This window comes from Fundulus heteroclitus, chromosome 14 (genome assembly GCF_011125445.2).
Source record: "Fundulus heteroclitus isolate FHET01 chromosome 14, MU-UCD_Fhet_4.1, whole genome shotgun sequence".
Taxonomy (NCBI): domain Eukaryota; kingdom Metazoa; phylum Chordata; class Actinopteri; order Cyprinodontiformes; family Fundulidae; genus Fundulus; species Fundulus heteroclitus.
In genome coordinates this window covers 12,148,809-12,169,545 of record NC_046374.1, presented here as the reverse complement: position 1 = coordinate 12,169,545, position 20,737 = coordinate 12,148,809, and the positions used below count along the sequence as shown (strand labels likewise).

The window sequence follows — 20,737 nt, the reverse complement described above, 5'->3', positions numbered from 1 at the left end:
AGGCAGATTCTAAACTTCTGGCATATTTGTGGTAGGATATATACTTCTTGGCAAAATCAGAACAGTTTAAACAGCTTGGATTCCTGGGACAGACCCAGCATAGTCCAAGCATTTACGTTGAGGTTTGAGGTCAGGGTCATTCCAGAAGTCTAAACGTCTGCCTGGTTTATCATTCTATAACCTGCTTTGATGCGTGTTTGGACGCATCAAAGCAATTCATTTGATGAAACTCTCAACTTTGACCAGGTTTGAACTTTTTAGCTAATGATTTTAGGAGCCGATGAAGGAATTTGAGCCACCCTACTTCGCTATTGCCTTCACTTGCCCATACCACGGCCAACTAAACAAACCCTCAGCCCACTGCTCCCCAACGGGATGGGTTAAGATGCAGAGATGAATTTCTCCATTGTGAGATCAATAGAGTTCAATTATATAATTATGTCTGAAAGTTTTGCATTAGTTGTCTAATTGTTCTCACACTTGTGGCTAAACAGCTAAATTTTTTTCTAGGGATTTAACAAAAACTTATCTTAAGAGGACATTTGGCTTGTCTGTGTGGGTATCTTCACATTGCAGTCAAGCTTGTTGGCGTTGATTGTGAAGAATGGGCTTTCTTCGTGGTTGGCACCTTCTAAGCCCAAGTTAATCAGGAATTTACTTCACTGTGGAAAGCCAGAAGGGTGTTCCAGAAGTTTCTAGTCCAGGACAGGTTTGAGTTCTTGTGTTATTCCTTAACATCATAACAAATTCCCTTTAAGGAGTAAAAGTACTATATATTTCTCTTCAGTAATGATGTTTTCCACAGGCCCTGAAAAATGCATTGATCAAGCCTCCCATTTTATATGCCTAAAAATGCAAGGATAGAGATCAGTGCTCAGCTAAATAAGGCTGAAGGCCACAGAGCACGAAACCTTGGTGGTAATTTATAGTCAGAGTTACTAAATGAGCTTACTATCATCTTAAAGATATCACCACGATAAAGGACACAGAATAAATGGTGCACACTTTTATTTTCTGTAGATCGGGTTATTGTAATGGTCTCAATAAAGCTGTAGCCCACAATATTGGTTCCACAGTCTGTACCAACGACATCAATGCTTAAATCACTTATCTGGCTCCAGCTTTGTAAAGTAACAGATTTTTAAATGCTGCTATTGTAATGATTAATGCTGGTGAACTTGATATTCAGCCAAGCACAGAGATATGTTTTTTTTAAATGGATGAGTAGTGGTGGGTGAGGTAGGCAAGCAGAACCAGACTAGACAGATGATTAATGGCTGGTGATGCAGGCAGGCAGAGATGAGCAGGGGATCAAAAGATGCAGGGAGTGACAGTCCAAACTAGTGGTGAAGGCAGGGACAGACCAGAACAGGCGATGTAGACCAAGGAACCCCCAGAACGGGCAGAGCAAGCGGCTGGAACTCACGGTGAAACAGGCAGACTTGTGCAGCACGCAGATACAGGCAACATTATCGGAAGAGTCCAGTGGGCTGAAGCAGGTATATGTAGACGGGGACGCAGGTGAGCAGGGTTGGAGGTGATTACTGGCAGCAGGTGGAGCTGATCTGGGCCAATGGACCGGTGACTGTGGAGACTGGGCGGATTGGATAGTCTGGTAAAGTCCAAAACAAACAAAAACCTAAATCATGACAGCTATTTGTCTATAAAGCCCTATAGGTCATCTACTGACTCAATGCTTCAACACAACAGGAGGTAGCATCTGGTTTCTATTCCCTTCACCTCTGGAACTTCATAAAATACCTAAACTGTTGGCTTCCTTAAATCAGGACCGAAAACAATATTTTTTACTACAGTGTTCAATCAATGAATTCCCCTAATGTCCCATTTGCCCCATAAATGAGGAGTGATGGGAGCGTGAGATTAAAGATGTTATTTTTACAGAGCATGATAATCCCTGAACAATGATTTTTAAATTTCAAAATTGCATTTAATTGTTTGAGAAATTGAGTTTTCGGTGGTATTAATGTCTATTCTCTTCCTATAACACAGTTTGATTTGCAATTGTGTAAGAATGGTGCGTAGTAAGTAATCTCGCCTTGCCCTTTTCCAGACATTGGCAAATTGTTGACACATCTGCAGAATTTGTAATTACAATTTGGATTTGAAATCCTTTCTTACCTTTGTTTTTGCCTTTAATAATTCGCTGGTTAATGTTTTATTGTGTTTAAACGTAGATAGGAACTAACTTAAGTAGTGGTTGTGAAAGTGCGTTAGAACGAAAGAGGAAAACCGTGGCAATAGTTGTTTTAAACTTTCAAGACCATCAAGGCTAATGGATTAGGAATCCCAAAAAAAAGCAATTCTGAAAAGGTTTTAGTGTTTAGGTAAGAGAACACGTAGCAAAGATTATTATAGAGAATGGATAACAAATTAAACTAAAAATACCTTGAAATGCACAGAAAACTGCATTAAACTATTAAATAATTAGATTGTTATATTATTTATTTAAGACTAAAATAGATTGTTGTTTGTTGCCTCTCCGTTGTCATCGTCCTCTTCTTGTTCCACTAGGTTTTTGGGAACGGAGGTGGTGTTGGTCCGAAAGGTGAACCTGGGTTTCCTGGAAATCCTGGACCTAAAGGAGACAGAGGACCCCAAGGTAAGCCTAAAGCATACAAACAAAGGCACAACACTAGCTCGGTAAATAGATTTGCCTGTACTTGAATTGTTGGCTTTTTTTCGGATTAAGATTTTAACACCATATTTGAATGAAGTGAGTGATGTAACCCATATTTACTTGATGGAAAACTTATAATTCAGGCTTTTCAGAAACGCACTTCAAACTGTAAACGGAGTGTCTATTTGAGGTTGGTGAAGAGACTGATCAATGTTGAAAATAATGCCCTCAAACTTACTATGAATCTGACTATGAAAACACCAGATCAAAAGATTCAAAAGAATTTCTGAAGTTCAGACAATGTTATTTCAGAAAATAATTTAAAAAATTGAAAGCAATTTTATTTTTTCCATTTTAGCAGTTTTTTTCCCCAACCAAAATTAAGTGTTTTACTCAGTATTAATGACTGTCTCGGCCCTTCTTTCTGCTTCAGGTTTAACGGGGCCTCCAGGAGGACCAGGAATTCCAGGCATAGGCGGCAGCGGTCCTCCAGGGCCTCCGGGTTTCCAAGGAGCCAAAGGCCAGAAGGGAGACCCCGGCACTCCTTCGATTTCTTTGCCGGGTCCCCCAGGACGTCCAGGAGCCCCCGGGGGTCCTGGTCCACAAGGGCCACCTGGACCCCCCGGATATACCAGTCCAAACCAAATCTGCCTTCCTGGGGAGCCCGGGCTTCCTGGGGTCCAGGGTGAAAGAGGGTTCCCTGGAGAACAGGGCCGGAAAGGTAAGAAAGTAAAAAGATGCTCGTCGATGTATCTCTGACCAGAGTTTTGTGTGATATATGTGAAAACATGTGGATGTGATGTGAAAACATTAGGACCCCGTGTAAGATTAAATATTCAATTATTTGATTAAAATTGTTCACATATATGCCTAAGGTTTTTACTCTAGCTCTAGAATGGAGCGTGATTTATCAAAAAAAAAAACAACAACAAAAAAAAAAAAACATCCTTACAAAACTGTGCATCTTGACAGAGCAGAAAGTTATCCGGAAAAAACGATTGTTACCCCCTTAGTTTGAGATAACTTCACTGGGACAGTTCTTGTAGCCATCTCCCACATCCCACCTTGAACTGGGGGTTTCGTCCCTGTGCGGCCTGTTTCAAGCCACCCTAAATCTCATCAACGAGATTAAGATCTGGGCTTCGTGGCCCAGGAATAAGTGTTTCTTACTTTTTAGATGGTCTCTTGTTTCTTCAAGCATCCTTAGACACGCGGTTGAATTCACAGTACATTCCGTTATGGTGAGCTTGGGAAGTGTTGCTGCAAACCAGCATCTTCAAATCCTGACACTTCCAGCCCCATAGTCCTAAATTGGTATAAGGATCTTTAACAGGAACACTAGCATTAGTTTATACTGTAGGATAATCATACTGTAGGATAATCTTCAGGTTTTTATTTTAGAGACGTCCTTTAGCATCTTGCATTGTGCTTTCAGGATAAACTCATTTAGATGGCAGGACATCTATGCAGTTGTTGTGTGTTTCATCCACTTGTAGACTGTTTACCAGGACATGAAACAGCTGATTTTTTTTATTATATTGAGACCTTTTCAAGTTACCAGACCATAAGCTGCTGTAATTTCCTTTCTAAGGGCCTCTTCTTGATCTTACCATGGTGTTCACTCTCATTTTGACAGTCAACTCTCTCCTTAAAATGAGAATATATGTGCAGATTTCATCATTTATTCCTCATCAGAAATTTAATTTCTATAACATTTTAGGAAAAATTGTGAAAAGATGTTTTCTTCTGTTTGTATTGTGTATTTATATGACTTGTATGTACAGTGGTCTGCAAAAGTTTGGGCAACCTTGTTAATTTCAATGATTTTCCTTCATAAATCATTGGTTCTTAGGATAAAAAAATCAGTTAAATATATCGTATAGGAGACAAACACAGTGATATTTGAGAAGTGAAACAAAGTTTATACCATTTACAGGAAGTGTGCAATAATTGTTTGAACAAAATTAGGCATGTGCATAAATTTGGGCACTGTTGCCATTTTACTGATTTCAAAATCTTTAGAACCAATTATTGGAACTCAAAATTGGATTGGGAAGCTCAGTGACCCTTGACCTACATACACAGGTGAACCCACTTATGAGAGAGTATTTAAGGGGGGGCAATTGTAAGTTTCCCTCCTCTGTGAATCTTCTCTGAAGAGTAGCGACATGGGAGTCTCAAAAGAACTGTCACATGAACTGAAAACAAAGATTGTTCACCATCATGAATTAGGGGAAGGATACCGAAAGCTGTCTAAGAGATATCAGTTGTCTGTTTCGACAGTTAGGAACATAGTCAGGAAATGGAAGACCACAGGTACAGTTCAAGTTAAGGCTCGAAGTAGCAGACCAAGGAAAATCACGGATAAACAGAAGCGAAGAATGGTTAGAACAGTCAAAGTCAACCCACAGGCCAGCACCAAAGACATACAACATGATCTTGCTGCAGATGGAGTCATTGTGCATCGTACAACTATTGCGCGCACTTTACACAAGGAGCTGCTGTACGCAAGAGTGATGCGGAGGAAGCCTTTTCTCCGCCCACATCACAAACAAAGCCGCTTGAGGTATGCTAAAGCACATTTGGACAAGCCGGCTTCCTTTTGGAATAAGGTGCTGTGGACTGATGAGACTAAAATTGAGTTATTTGGACATAACAAGGGGCGTCATGCATGGAGGAAAAACAACACAGCATTCCTAGAAAAACACCTGCTGCCTACAGTAAAATTTGGTGGTGGTTCCATCCTGCTGTGGGCCTGTGTGGCCAGTGCAGGGACTGGGAATCTTGTTACAGTTGATGGACGCATGGATTCCACCAAATATCAGCAGATTCTGGAGACCAATGTCCAGGAATCAGTGACAAGGCTGAAGCTGCGCCGGGGCTGGATCTTTCAACAGGACAATGACCCTAAACACTGCTCAAAATCTACTAAGGCATTCATGCAGAGGAACAAGTACAACGTTCTGGAATGGCCATCTCAGTCCCCAGACCTGAATATTATTGAAAATCTGTGGTGTGACTTAAAGAGAGCTGTCCATGCTCGGAAACCATCAAACCTGAATGAATTAGAGGTGTTTTGTAAAGAGGAATGGTCCAAAATACCTCCAACCAGAATCCAGACTCTCATAGGAAGCTATAGGAAGCGTTTAGAAGCTGTTATTTCTGCAAAAGGGAGATCTACTAAATATTGAGGTTTTTTTTTGATTGTGGTGCCCAAATTTATGCACATGCCTAATTTTGTTTAAACAATTATTACACACTTCCTGTAAATGGAATAAACTTTGTTTCACTTCTCAAATATCACTGTCTTTGTCTCCTATATGATATATTTAACTGATTTTTTTTATCCTAAGAACCAATGATTTATGAAGGAAAATCTTTGAAATTAACAAGGTTGCCCAAACTTTTGCAGACCACTGTATATATGTTACATATGTTCAAATGTGTAATATGTGGGGAATTCATATTTTTATGACTGTAAAAAACAAAAACAAATCACTATTCAGATATAAATTATCCTGAAAAGGACCAAAGGATTATCAAATGTAAAAGAGGATTATGATCATGATGTGGTCCATAAAAAACACTGATGACAATGACGGTATTTCAGGTGAGAAGGGAGAGACGTGCGTGAACTGTTTTGGAGGAGGCATCTCTGTTCCTGGTCCCCAAGGGCCTCCAGGTCCACCAGGATTTCAAGGTAACACTTGGAATTGATTTCACGTTTACATTTATTCATGATATCCTTGGTTGTTACTACTTGCCTTCCAGTTACTTAAACTGTACAAAACTGTACTGCTGCAACTAACAGATGTTTGTGACATTGAATTTTGTGAACCCACTGATTGAGTCACCTTCAAAAATTAATTATACCTATTTATATTTGTGAGTAAAAATTGTGATTATCCTCAAGTCAAAAGAAGTTAGCTGGTGTATCAGCTATGTAACAGTTGTGGCTAGCTAGCTGCAGTAAAAAGCTAACGGTCAGGGTGAATTTTATGATTGTGTGTGTTTTGAACATTAACCAGGCATCAAACAGTATTATCGAATCTCTTGTGGTTCTTGAAAAATGTTTTTATGTTTTCCTGTTCTGTTTTTCATCAGGCCCTACTGGCCCACCAGGTAGCAAGGGAGCCAAAGGTTTTCCAGGACCACAAGGCCTTGTTGGACCCCCTGTGAGTATTTTTTATCCATCTCCAAGAGCAGATGGAGATTTTGAGATTTAGGTGTCAAAGACATAGAGAACAAAAGCTATCCAAACTAAAAAAAATGTGTTTTTTAGGTAATTGATTTAGCTGCTTTTTTATTTCACTAGCCACACCTGACTTTATTACTGCAAAATCTGTAGGTTTCCTACATGTAGGACCAATAAATCACTTAAACAGGACCTGTTTGACATCCACAAGTACACTAAGGGATCTCAAAACCAAGTTTTCCCGAACTAAAGCAGTTTGAGAATAGAATAGTAATAAAATCTTGAAGTCATCTATCAAGAGTTTCCAACCATTTTACAGTGAGAGCCAAAATCTGCAAATGGAGATAATGAACATTTCCAGGAGATACCGTCCTAGCAAAATGACTTGAAGAGCGCAGTGATGACCATCCAGGAGTTCACAGACGGACCACGAGCAACAACTAAAGCACTGTGGCTCTAGTTAAGGGCAAATATTCAACAATAAGACAGAAACCGGCTTCCAAGGTGTAAAATCACAGCTGACCAAAAACAAAGACGAGGGCCCATCTCACATTTGCTAATAAATATCTGGATGATTCCAAGAACTTTCTGGAAGGTACCAGAAAGTTCCACCTCAAACATATTGTTGGTAGTGTGATGGTTAAACACAACTTTCCATTCTAAGGCCCTGAATGACTTGTGATTTTTTTCTGAAACATGGTATTCTATCGAAAAGTCTTCATGGAGAATGTCCATCCATCATTTCGTTATGTTTCGCTACCATCTGGACCACAGCAGCAAGTCCACCAATGAAATCGGATTGAGGTGCTGTGATGGAGCCTTAAACAGGCTGTTCATACTTACAGTCATAGTCAATACATTAGAAGATGAGTTTCTAAGAGGCTTGCTTGTCCGATTTAGGCCCCTTTAAGCTGATAGTAAACAAATACAGCCGAATGTTTCATTGTCAGCCAAATACCTGCTTGAACTTTCCTTCCTTTTGCAGGGTAACCCTGGTCCTCAAGGTGCTCCAGGCTTCCCTGGACAGAAGGGAGACCCAGGAGAAGCCGTCGCAGTCAGTGGTGTAAGAGGAGAGAAGGGTGACACTGGTTTCCCTGGACCACCCGGTCTGCCTGGTCTGGATGGTCGACCCGGTCGTGACGGACAGCCTGGACCTCCTGGTCCCAAAGGAGCTCCGGTGGGTGACTTCTCAGATGCGGTCCTTCTCTTCATCAATCCGACCCTTCTTTAGAAATGTCAAAAGCTCATACAGCATTTGTCCGTACCTGTGGCCCACAGGGCTCTCTACTCGTCAAAGGAGAACGAGGTCCCCCTGGTGAGACAGGTTCGCCTGGCATACCAGGAGACAGAGGTCCCCCAGGTCCGCCTGGATTTGGAGCTCCTGGTCCACCAGGAGAGAAAGGTGTTCCGGGCACCTCAGGAAGACAGGGCATTCCCGGAGTAAAAGGCAAGAAAACATGTTGATTCGTATCTGGACTTATTTTACTTTGTTTTGTCTATACCCAAGTACATGCTGGTCACCCCACCAGAAAATAGCCCCCCCATATTTATTAAGACTAAGATTAAAAGCTTAGGTGTAAAGATATTTTGGTGTCGTTTAACCCTAACTGACGCTGTGGCAACTTTACATTTGGTAAATAGGTGAAGTTGTAGTTTAAAGACGTTGAAGTACAGTAGCTCTTGACAGAAACAGATGTGGTGAACCCTCATACTCCTATCAGCTGGACAACCCTACATTGGATGTTCAAGCAGTTGTCTTTTTAAGATCGGGAAAAGGTTTTAGGAAATCATTAAATCTTTATCTCAATTTTTAGGTCTTAAGGGCGAACCAGGTCCGACGGTGACAGAGAAAGGCCAGCAGGGACCCAGAGGACAGGATGGCGATCCAGGACAACCCGGGCAACCAGGTAGTCTGTCGTAGCTTTGAGGTTAACATTTTTATTAATTTTTTTGTCACAACTGCAATAACAATAACAATGTTGACTCTTGTCAGGCTCTCCGGGCCAGCCTGGACAGCCCGGTTTCCCAGGTTTGGCTGGACCGAAGGGTGATCCCGGTCTACCAGGCATTGGTCTCCCAGGTCCTCCAGGAACTAAAGGTAAAAGCTTACCTGCCTAATCCGACCTCTACCTTTTAACAGTACTTCTTTTGTCATAAAGTTGCTCATGTGAATATTTACATCTACCGGTCCTCCCTTCGCTCCTAATTACCGATATCTCCGACTCACACTTCTCTACGCCAGGATTCCCAGGTGTTCCGGGTGAGCCAGGACAACCTGGAGCAGGGAGACCGGGATTAGATGGACTTCCCGGGCAGCCAGGGTCTCCTGGGCAGAAGGTAGGTTAAGTGTCTCTCAAACGATTATTTAGGCAATGAAATTATCTCCAATTTTAGGAAATGTTTTTTTTCCCCCTATGCTAAATGAAATCTGTTTGACGAAAATGTAATATCTTGATTCCTGACTGAGTGAAATAAACCACTTATTTGCTCCCTATCTGTGGATGTAAAAGGGTGAGCCGGGCTTTGGTCTTCCCGGTCCTCCAGGTTCACCTGGACTACCAGGAACCAAAGGTTTCCCTGGACCAAAGGGAGATTCTGGTTTCCCCGGCAACCCGGGTGGACCAGGACGACCTGGATTTGATGGAGCACCAGGACTTAAAGGTATAATGAATAATGTGTGAAGAAACTATTGCATGTGTCTTGTATTGTTATTACAGGAGTTTAGGATGACAGCTTAGAAGCATAACAGCTGCCCCCTCATTTCTCCTTGTTTAGGGGAGCCCGGCACACCTGGTATACCCGGAGCTCGTGGGCCTCCAGGAGGATCCACAGGGGGTGTACCAGGTCCTGTAGGCCCTCCCGGACCTCCAGGACCAATTGGACCACCAGGTTAGACCCAGAAGACTGGATTGGGGTTCATTTTTCTCTCGCTATTTTCTCTCGCTAAAAATGTGTTTAGGAAAATGACAGATAAACAAAATACAGACTGTAAATGATGTTATTTTTTTTTCATTGTGTCCAATAATGCTGCATGCTTTATGAGATTACACACGTACTTGTTAGCTTCTTTTAGCATGCCTGACTCTTCTGGAGCTGACATTCGGTGTCTGGATTTGGATGCAGTTAACCGGCCTTTGCAGAAACACACATTTTCCACACGAGCACCTTAAAAAGAACACAGCTGCTTGCGTTTGTTGGGTCGATTTACGAGCACAATTCTCTGTTCTGCGTATGCCGGAGAGCAGAGCATGTACACTTGTTCAGAGAGTTTGAATACCAGCCTGTGAGTTGTTACTCCACTGTTTAGTTGGCTGCATGTCTTTGTCTGGGAAAATGTCTCCATGTCTTCACCTCGTACCTTATCTTACCACATTTTGTTCCACGTTCTGCCCCTCCCTGTTTTCAAGAAACCTTCATGAGTGTCACTCCTCTTCCTGGTTCCTTGGTTCAAATCAGTCTTATGCAATTGCAGTTTGCAAAACTCAGTATGACAGAGGTGCACTTTTCATGCCTGAAGACTTAACAACACCTAGTGCACACTTTCGCAGGAGCACACCCATCAAGAACTAACCCCACGGGGTGTCAGAGAACCTGCATTTGCACCGGCACGGCCTTTGACCTCTTTCCACACCCCTTTTTTTTATTTAAAGCAAATTTAGCACTGCACAGAAAGTTCTGTTAGATCACCGTCATTATGTAGCTTTTACCAGGCAGTCAGTGCTAATACAGTTTTTTTTGTATATAGTTCATCACTAAAGTTTATATCCATTTTTCATCGGCATGAATGTTATTTTAATTCTGGAATTTTAATGGTTTACTTAAATTGTTCATTTTTTGGTGTTGACCGAAAATATTTGAGATTATTCCAGTAAATTTGGTGCAGGCGTATACATTTATTGTGAATTTTCTCTAATCCAGAAAAGGCTAAAACTCTACACACAGGCTAAAGTAGATACATGCCCCCTCGCTTAATAACTGTTGCCTAGCAAGCTGCAGAAAAATATGCAAATTTTTCCCCTTATCAACAAGGTTTGCGTGTTTGGCTTAAAGGAGCAATAGGTAAGATATTAACTGTAAGTCAAGCTAAATCATTCTCATTTCTCACCCAGGATGGAAGTAACATTCCCTATAAACAATCAGTCCTCTCCATCAACAATGTCTTAGTGACGTTTTTAAACCTAGAGGTACGGTCTGGAATGACTTCGGTTCAGTGTGTTGCCCGTGTTTACTTCCTGGTTCCTGAGCCAATCATATGAAAGTTCCTAGAGTTCCCAAAACAGAGCACAGCTTTTGGTATTTTACCTTGGCAAAAGAGCTGCAGCCTGCAAACATGGAAGCCAGTAAGAGAAGCGGACCAGAAATAGAACAGAATACAACATCCTATACCTGTCTGTGGAAGTAAAAGTATAGTGCAACAACAGACCGTTGAGTCCTTTGAGTACATCTCTGGTCTCCGTGAAAGGCATTTTGTATGTGTTGTTCCGATTTTAGCCACTCTTGTGTCATTATTACGTATTGTTCATTTAATATTAGATTTTTCTTGGAAGAGCTGCTAGACCTCATTTAGATTTCTTGGTTTCCTGGCACAGACAGGGCTTTTAAATATAGTCAATGAATTTCCAGTATGGTTGAGGGAGCGGCCGTTCCGGAAGCTAAAATAACAGCCTGCTTTATTTGTTCCAAAACCAGTGTTGTTTGGGATCGATGTTTCGTTGGATCATGTCCTAGTTTCAGCCTATCTAGCTGTTGAGTGATCCCAAACGAACATCCACACTGGTTTCAGAGTAGATAAAGCAGGGTATTGTTATATTTCTGCAATGGTTCCAACCTCAACTCAATTGTAAAATTGTGTTGAAAGCAGGGTCCTTTCTAGGAATCCTACAAATTTGAATGAACTATACATTTTTTTGCTCAGAACATAGATATAATATGCAGCTAGAATTACACCAGAATTTTGATGATAGCATAAAACAGTCCATGGTCCTGGTGGAACTTGTTAACCAAATATCAGTGTAGCTATACGTATATATTGGAGCCCGTATGTATATTTTTTTATCCTGTGTGGATTAGTGATCAACAATAAATTTAAAGTCATGCATCCTGTTCTTTAATACAGACAGGATTTAAGTTGAATGTTTTAGAATCATTACACCCCAACACAACATTGTTTCAACTAAAATGTAATGCTGATGATAAGTGGGGATAAACTTGTGACTGGAACTGCATACGGACTTTTTGAAATCCAACACCTTTACACGTATTTTAATGCATTTGGATGCATTAAACTTTGCTCTTCTTATCTCGTTTGCTCTGCACTTTGAAACGCGCCCCTTCCTTACCTGCGACGCTCTGGTGCCAAGGCGAGAAAGGTATTGTGAGCAACCTCTGGTCCAGCTGATGGCATTGAAATGTGACATATTTACTGCTTTGACAGTTTCAAACGCAGATTCTTGCATCTTTCCACTGATTAGCTTTTGTCTGGCGTATACTGTGGGAAAACCAGTGTCACTCTTTTGGTGATTTTCAGCTTTTAGCCAACAACTGATTTTGCCAGCAGTCTTGGGACTATTCTTTCATTTTGTGATGTCAGGTTGAACTTTTCTGACACTACTGATAGTAGTAGTTAACTTTAGTAGTTAATTCGCACTATGTTTGGGTCTTCAGAAGAATCTGACCTTTGTAATACTTACTAAATGAATATCCTTACTGTCTCCTCCATGGTTTTGTTTCAGTAGCTCAAGTCTACATAGGGTTCATCTCTGAGAGAAAGTTTAGAAAGTTTTTGGTGAAAGGAATTATCCTGTTTTCAAATCACAGAAGAGTTAGGAGTTCAGATACTGATTAAAACAATCATCTTTACAGGATACCCAGGATCGAATGGGGAAAAAGGAGACCCAGGTCCTCCAGGTTTAGACATCCCAGGTCTACCAGGTGACAGGGGAAATCCTGGTTTTCCAGGCCCACCTGGACCGATAGGATTCCCAGGACCCCCTGGAGGAGGTGGGGTGGAAGGCCAACCTGGATTACCAGGTAAAAGCTATTAACTGTAGCCTTTAATTAGGGTAGTAGTATTCTTAAGTATATGTTGTACATACCTTGTTGTGAAGCACCATTTAGCTGACCTGCGATGAAAACTGTAAGTTTGGTTGTTGATCTTTTGATCTGATCAAATCTATTCTATTTCTATTACTCAAATGCATCAATATTAAGAACTTCCCCTGATTTAGTTCCTCAAAAACAAGCGTGTCTTCGTTGATCAGTTTAAAAGAAATCAGATAAATGATTGGGACAATGCTTTGTATAGGAGCATGGAGCGAGTGTCCATCACAGTTTTGTGGCAATTTTTTTTTATAAGTAAAACAACAAACACTAATTCAATGTTTTTAGTTCTTTGTTGATTAGGAAACAAAATTATATTTAGTGTTTTATTATTGAGGTGGGAAGCTGAGCTGCTAGCTTTGTTATCAAAAAATTGGATGGCTAGCTTGCTTGATACATAGTACGCTACATAACACTTATTAATTAATGAACAGCTTTCAAAAACTTTAGTTTAAATGTAGTTTATAGTCAAATATTCTCTGTTTCAGTTTTTTAACATGTGTCATCTGGTGTCTGTTGGGGCATTGCAGGTGCGAAAGGCGACATGGGTCCAATGGGACCTCCAGGACCATCTGGGGGACCTGGTATTCCAGGAGGGCCTGGGGCACCAGGTTTAAAAGGTATATTTACAAACAACTAATCTTTCAATTTAAACTCATCCTACCAGGACTGAATGACATGTCGCAAAGGTGTAACAAGATTTAGCAATATTGAAATACCACTACACTGGGAGTTGTCTCTCCCTGGAAGTGCCGTTTAAGGTGGTGTCTTCATGTGACTCTTTTTGGTGACGCACCTAGGATTTGTTCTTTAAAAAAAAAAAAAAAAAAAAAAAAAAGGAATCCCAGGTGATTTGTGTGCTTTCTGTTTCCATTGCTCCGAAGTGCCTCAGGATATTTATTTAAATCAGCCTGTTAATGTATTGGAAAGTTATGAAGAAATCGGCACTATACCTCCAATCCAGCGGACCAGCGGTAATAGGAGACCAGAGGCCAAACCAGTAAAGCGCCACCAAGAAGCCTGTAATTTGCCATTTGGTCACAAAACAAACTGGAGAATACACAACTGGTGTATGTCTTCTTCCCTTGGTCAATGGCAGGTTAGGGGAAGTCAGAACCCTGAAAGAAAGGGTCCACGAATCATTGGTGCTCAGCCCCTCAACGATCCTGGGCTCCTGAATTCCCTTATTGGGTAAGGACTTAGCCAAAGCCGAAGTGCGTCAGCGGTCGCCATGATAAGTGCTGTCGAGATAGTGCAGTCGGTAAGGAACGAGGTAGGAAAAGGAGCCTGTAAGCTTCCTCGTAGGATTGGGAATTGAAAAGATTTTCACGATTCCGATTGCCTTATCGATTCTGTGAAACGATTCGATTCCTTTTCGATTCTTTTTTCGTTTCCAATTTCGGAAAAAAAGGAGAACAAACAGTTTGATGATGAGCATCAACTTTGTTTACTTAATTATCACACGACCTTACAAACTAACAAGGTCAAGATGTCCACAGCAAATGTGCAACTGGAGTAACATTTATATTTGTTTAAATTAAAAAAAGGAATATAAGACCAAACTTAAATACAGTAGATGAGTTTAGAATACAAGAAAATGTAAGTTTGTTGTGACAGTTGCTTATTAATCTCTCTTTAGATAACCTCAGTCATCTAAATCTAACGGAGAAGACATCTGTTTAATGAAAAAGCATTACTGTACAATTTTGGGAAATAAACTCATCTCCCCCTGATTTAAATAAACGAGTGTCACCTTTCTCTCGCTCCCTGAACTGTGGAGCAACTTCGTAGCATGATTCGTTACATCCATTGCAATAGCTAGAATCATACAAGAATTCCAGCTACCAGTAGTTATAATTAAACATGCTACCAATGAAGGGCTGGATTAACGAGAAAGGCACACTCCCTTAATAACCCCAAAGAGAGGTAGGAAACAGGTTTATTTCCAGAAATGGCATATGATTTACTAGGCACCACATTAAGCACAGCCAGTAATATCAAACTAGCTACTTACCACAAGAGCTGCCTACTATGCTGGTCGTAACTTTAGCTTCTGTCCGGTAAGAATCAAAAACACGGCATTCATTAAATTGTATGCCATGTTGTGTGCGCAGGTGTTTCTGCCTGTTGGATCTATTTCCTCCCGCGGATGTATATGCCATTTTGCAATGATTGCAAAGCGCCTCGTTGCCATCGTTCTCTTCCTTAAAATGAAGCCAAACCTTCGACCGCTTACTCGATGGGGCGGCATTTCTTTTGTTTGGTTTTTCGCCTGGTCACATCGTACTTGCTTACTGAATGCCGTGTGCGTAACTTGCGTAAAAAACGTGACGTAACTTGCGTAAAAACGTGACGTAACTTGCGTAACTTGCTCAGAGCCGCAGCACAACGGAATCGAAAAGAGAATCGTTAAGCGAGCTGCCAAACGGTGCCACGGAATTGAAAAACCGGTTCTGAACAGGAACCGGTTTTCGATTCCCATCCCTACTTCCTCGCACATCTTGTTTTGCCTAAGAATCCTATGACTTCCCTTACCTGTGCCAAGAAGCCTTACGGTATCCCACAGTCCTTTGCGTGACATGACATATAAGCACATCCCACTCGCAGAAATCAACAAAAAGGCTGTCCGAAATCGGCACAGCCGTCCGAAGATCCTTTCCTCCCCACGATAGAGTGCTCACTGTTGACCCCGTGAAAGGTCAAGGAACAGTACCTAGGAGCTATTATTAAGGGTATTTGGATGGAGCCCTGGTGTAATCTGAAAATCTTAACCACACACCAGGACCTATTATCCAGGAAAGCATGATGCGGGGAAATTTAAATTACTCAGGTAACATTATGTCAAAATGCATGGAGGGCTTTGAAAGTCCAGGGTAATGGCTGAAAGTCCCTGCAATTGCAAATTACCTATTGTTGAATCTTTAGGGTACCCGGTAAAAAGAATGAGCTGTATGAATTTGAAAGTAATGAAAACTTTATTATGTTTGTTAAAACAGAAAGTATGAGCATTCTCATTTTAACATTTGAATAACTTTAGATAAGAAACAGCAACAGATGGTCCAACCTTGACTGAAGTTCTAGTGTTATTGCAGATTCTTTAAAACATAGTTTGCTATGTGTGACACCTTTACTTTACGTGGAGAAAACAAAACAATTGAACAGTAGTTATTAACGGCAAAAAATATTGATGACGTTTCATCTTGTCTTGCTTCTTCAGACACAATATTGGGCTTTCACCGACATTTGTCGTGGAAAAAAATTTAAAGATTGAAATACTTTGAAGCATGCAATCACTCAGGTTCCCATGTTACCTTGCCACAGGTGAACCAGGATTTCCGGGCGCTAATGGTCGGCCAGGTGATCCAGGTACTAAAGGAGATAAGGGAGACATAGGTTTCCCAGGACCCCCAGGAATCATCAGACCAAATGATATTGTCGCAGCCAAAGGAGATCCTGGACAACAAGGTACAGCTGATAGCATTCAAACTTCACCTCAGTTATGATGGTATCTTTAAACTTCCAACAATCTCTCACTTTATGGATACCCAATTATAGACTATATAATTCATTTGCGTTTAGGTTTACCAGGCCCTCCAGGACCCAAAGGCATTGCAGGTCTCCCTGGTGAAAGCGGACAGCCCGGAAGAGATGGAAACCCTGGAATCCCTGGACCGCAAGGTAATGGGTTACATTCTAATGCTAAAAAAGACATCAATCCTTTGTTGCTAATGTATTTTGTCCATAATTTGGTTTATTTGTGTTTCTGCAGGGGTTAAAGGAGAACCAGGTATCCCTGGGGGTCCTGGTGGTCCTGGAGCTCCGGGTCTGAAAGGCACAATGGGAGATATGGGGATTCCAGGTGGGTGCGATCATTACTTTTCCCATTGCCAGTACTGTCTGTATCTTTTCACGTTAATGTTAAAAGCTTAAATACCTACAGTCACTGGAAAAAAGAACGTACAGCCTCTTTCACATCCAGATCAGGTGTTTTACAAAATGGCAGCATACAGTCATGTTAAGTAGATCAGAATATTATTGTATTTTTTTGTTTGTTTGTCTGTTCCTCAATTCACTACGTGAAATGCATTGTTTAGACAAATCTCACACAGGATGATATTCCTTTTAATTATGATTTTTTGCATTTACAGCAAATGAAAACACATGACATATGACATCAGAGAAAGAATGGCAATTTAGTGTTTAACATATTTTAACCTTCCCCTCCTAATGTTCTTTAATAACATTTCAGGACCTCCAGGGCAAAAAGGTGTACCAGGTTTTCCGGGTAGGCCGGGATCCTCAGGTCAGCCAGGAATACCTGGACCCCAGGGACAAAAGGGTGAACCAGGTTCTGGTGGTTCTGGACCACCAGGACTACCAGGACCAAAGGTGACAGAAATAAGTGCTTTTAGTCCTTTTTTTAGCAACATGTTTAGTGTTCAAGTTGGTTTAAGAGATTGTTCTTCTTCTCTCAAAGGGGGATGCAGGTCCGCCAGGATTCCCAGGAGGTCCCGGATCTAAAGGAGGTCCAGGAGCACCTGGTCTTCCTGGATTACCAGGCTTACCCGGGGCAAAAGGAGATATAGGTCTTGCTGGATTCCAAGGTAAGTAACTTCTGTTGTTATTTCAGTGAGATCTTCATATAATCGAACAAACTTACTTATCTTCTGTTGATAGGTTCCCCTGGTATCCCTGGTCCAAAGGGTCTTGATGGTGCACCAGGTGCCCCAGGTCTCCCAGGAGGTCCGGGTAGACCAGGGGACTCTGGTCGACCAGGACCACCTGGACCGGTCGGGGAGAAGGGTCAGCCGGGAAGAGATGGGATCCCAGGTCCAGCCGGAGCCAAAGGAGACCCAGGTAAGTGGTAGCTTGTACTGTGTAGATACTGAATTAACATCCTTTGTAAATGCTCGATTGAGTTTAGTTCATAGTTTGTGTCTCTTCCAGGAATTCCTGGCTTTGGCGTTCCTGGTCCTGCTGGGATTCCAGGGTTGCCAGGTAAGGCATACCCATCATACTCTATGTAAACACTAAATGCTGTGTTTGTTTTCTCTGCAATCACTCTTCTGTCCGCTACTGTGTAGGGGAAAAGGGAGACCCAGGCCCTCCTGGTCCATCTGGCAGCCCAGGTTTTCCCGGCCCTAAAGGGGATATCGGCTTTCCAGGTTCTATAGGACCTCCGGGTATCGGCGGCCCTCCAGGACCTCCAGGACAATCATATCAGGGCTCTAAAGGGGTTCAAGGACCCCCTGGACCACCCGGAAGAGCAGGTAAAGGGCTTGGGTGGTATCAGTCACCACATGGTCATCTGGGAGTTCCTGGCTGGTTTTCTAATCAGAAAAAAATTGACCAATGAGGTTTATGATCTCAACATAATCTGTCAAACATCCTAGATGGAAATCCCAATTGGTATCTGGTTATCTTTTCCACAAAAGTTATTGTATTTAAAATGATAACTGCATTTACTTAGACAATATCACATTTAATGTAAAAAGATAAATGTTTAGGGAATATTTGAACAATCATGATCAGTTCCAGGATCCGGTTGTTCGCACCCCACCCTCAGAGAACCAGGCAGAAGCTCCATGTTCAATCTGACAGGCTGTTATCACCATGTTTGTTGATTTGCATGGGTCATCGTTTCACCAATCAGCACCACCGGCCAAAGAGCCATGCCACTGCTCAGTTCCGTTTTGTGCACCAGGTTCTCAACCACACCGATTCCAGCTTGACGCCAGAACTTGCAGGGCTTTTCCTCTTCTCACACCAGTCACAGTTTTCACTGAGACTTCACTTTGAACCAGAGCATAATGTCTTTTTCACATTGTCGTGCCAGTCTCATCATCTACTTTTCATTTCCTCTTATCCAATTCATCCACCCACATGTTTCCTCGCACACTTTCCCTCCTCTCCTGATCCCGTCTTGGGCTCTGGTGTAAGGGCCTCATCTCTCCACAGCCCTGAACTACCTGCAGTAAAAGAGATATTGTGTATGCCTGTCTTTTTCGCAGCCTGCATATGTGTTTGGTTTCTCTTGATCATTTGCAAAGGAAAACCCTGTGTTAATCACCTAAGCCATAGACAAACTCAAAACACTCTCAAGACACTGATTCATTTTGGCTAAAACAGGCATTTCTTCGTTTACTATCCCATATTTAGTGTATCGGAGCAATAAATGGGAACGCACCGGTTGTTCAGCAGATAATCGGAATCGGACGATTTCTGTCCTGACTGGTTTGATCATCGCCAGCCGATCTGACTGTCAACATCTGATAGCTAACCTGAAGTTTGCTATTTGGTATGTCTGTAAGGTGTCGCTGCTCTATTTTCATCTCGGTAGCAAATAGAGGACCCACCTGTCAAGTTGTACCTCACCTCTAAGGTGATAACAGCTGGGGTGTACTCCAGACCCCTTTAAAAGCAATATTTTTGACATTTTAAAGCGAGGCTCTTTAAAGTAATAATCAGTGATAGTTGCATTGTCTGTACTAGGCAGATCTCATTTCAGCGTGAGGTTGCAGCAAAGTAAATAAATCCGTAAAGAAGGGAAAGGCTAACAGCTAGCCTGGGGGACCCCCTGGTTTAGCAGATTGTAGCTATTTAAAACAATTTGCCTATTTCCATGGTAATGCAATGCTATATTAGCATTATTTAGCTGTCAGGATAATATCCAAATAAGTACAAGAAAAGCATTGCAACATACTATTTTTGATGGATAAGAAAACCGAAGTTTAGCACACTTTTAGCAAACTGGAAGGTCATACTTAAGCACAGCATAAACTATCATTATCATAACTTAATACCAGACATTGTTTGACTGAGAAAACAGTGAAAGACTTAACATCAGTCTCTGGTTAGAGTTTGGACAGTTGAAATCAGCTAACAATGTTGTCTTTGACAGATATAAACATTTTTGATTGAGATTGAAAAATTTAGTTAACTCTCCAATATGACATTATTTCACAACAGATTTTGGAACTATCAGTGATAAAAAACTTCAGATTAAATATCCCTTTAACCTGAAAAAAAAAATCACTACCCGGGATGATTCGGCAGCATACGGGATTAAGTTTTTTATTCATATTGCCACTTGGGGAGGGGTGGCCTAGTGGTTGGAGAGCAGGCACTTGTGTCCTGGAGAGGCTGCAAGGTTCCAGGTTTGACTCCCACAGACTGCCACTCTAGGTCCCTAGTCAAGACCCCTAGCCCGGATTGCACCCTGGACACCATACAGTGGCAGCTCACTGCTCCCTAAAGGATGGTTTAAATGCAGAGGACAGTTTTCATTGGAATTGATGTTGCAATGACGAAGAAATATGATGATTATTACTTTAAAAAATTATCAAAAATGAACTTTGTTTGACCAGTAGCCAAACGGAAATCCAATTGTTAATGTGGCAACGATATCAATACAATAATGGTCATTATCAGTCTACCGTTTTGATAGGCCTTTATCGACTCAATAATGCTGAAGATGTTGGCAGTGTACTTTAAATTTACAGCGTGTCCTGTTATTTCAACATGCCTGCTTTGAGTTTGTGTCTGGCTTCACTGTCCTGACTCGGTTTTGTCCCACCAATCAAGTCATCTGCATGGAGACTGTTTGTCCCAACAGAAGCACCGAACCTCACACAGTGCTGGACCGAGTGGAAAAACCTCTGAAAATGAAGTATAGAAAATCTGTCAATTTAAAATATTAGCATAATTGACTGTCGATTGCCTGTACAGAATTCTCTTCACATGAAAATTCAACCTAAACACTGCTAACGGCTTTGGTGAAATCCCTATAAGATCCATCTTGATGT

At 41.5% G+C, this 20,737-nt stretch overlaps 1 protein-coding gene across 4 annotated transcripts in view; it reads left to right on the top strand.

The window, feature by feature from the left end:
* col4a5 (collagen, type IV, alpha 5 (Alport syndrome)) overlaps positions 1-20,737 on the top strand; it is an 81,591-nt gene that overhangs the window by 46,669 nt on the left and 14,185 nt on the right. For 2 of the 4 annotated variants that reach the window (XM_021322777.2, XM_021322778.2), the window contains exons 19-40: positions 2,533-2,620; positions 3,072-3,359; positions 6,249-6,338; positions 6,743-6,813; positions 7,819-8,010; positions 8,112-8,280; positions 8,648-8,740; positions 8,827-8,931; positions 9,076-9,170; positions 9,344-9,494; positions 9,609-9,722; positions 12,194-12,202; positions 12,696-12,863; positions 13,463-13,552; positions 16,254-16,397; positions 16,512-16,610; positions 16,702-16,791; positions 17,182-17,321; positions 17,410-17,536; positions 17,610-17,789; positions 17,880-17,930; positions 18,017-18,202. In XM_021322777.2, coding sequence (XP_021178452.2) covers positions 2,533-2,620; positions 3,072-3,359; positions 6,249-6,338; positions 6,743-6,813; positions 7,819-8,010; positions 8,112-8,280; positions 8,648-8,740; positions 8,827-8,931; positions 9,076-9,170; positions 9,344-9,494; positions 9,609-9,722; positions 12,194-12,202; positions 12,696-12,863; positions 13,463-13,552; positions 16,254-16,397; positions 16,512-16,610; positions 16,702-16,791; positions 17,182-17,321; positions 17,410-17,536; positions 17,610-17,789; positions 17,880-17,930; positions 18,017-18,202 — 2,740 coding nt within the window. The remainder of the gene's footprint in view (positions 1-2,532; positions 2,621-3,071; positions 3,360-6,248; positions 6,339-6,742; positions 6,814-7,818; positions 8,011-8,111; positions 8,281-8,647; positions 8,741-8,826; positions 8,932-9,075; positions 9,171-9,343; positions 9,495-9,608; positions 9,723-12,193; positions 12,203-12,695; positions 12,864-13,462; positions 13,553-16,253; positions 16,398-16,511; positions 16,611-16,701; positions 16,792-17,181; positions 17,322-17,409; positions 17,537-17,609; positions 17,790-17,879; positions 17,931-18,016; positions 18,203-20,737) is intronic. The other 2 variants (XM_021322779.2, XM_012874964.3) reach the window with 1 other exon arrangement.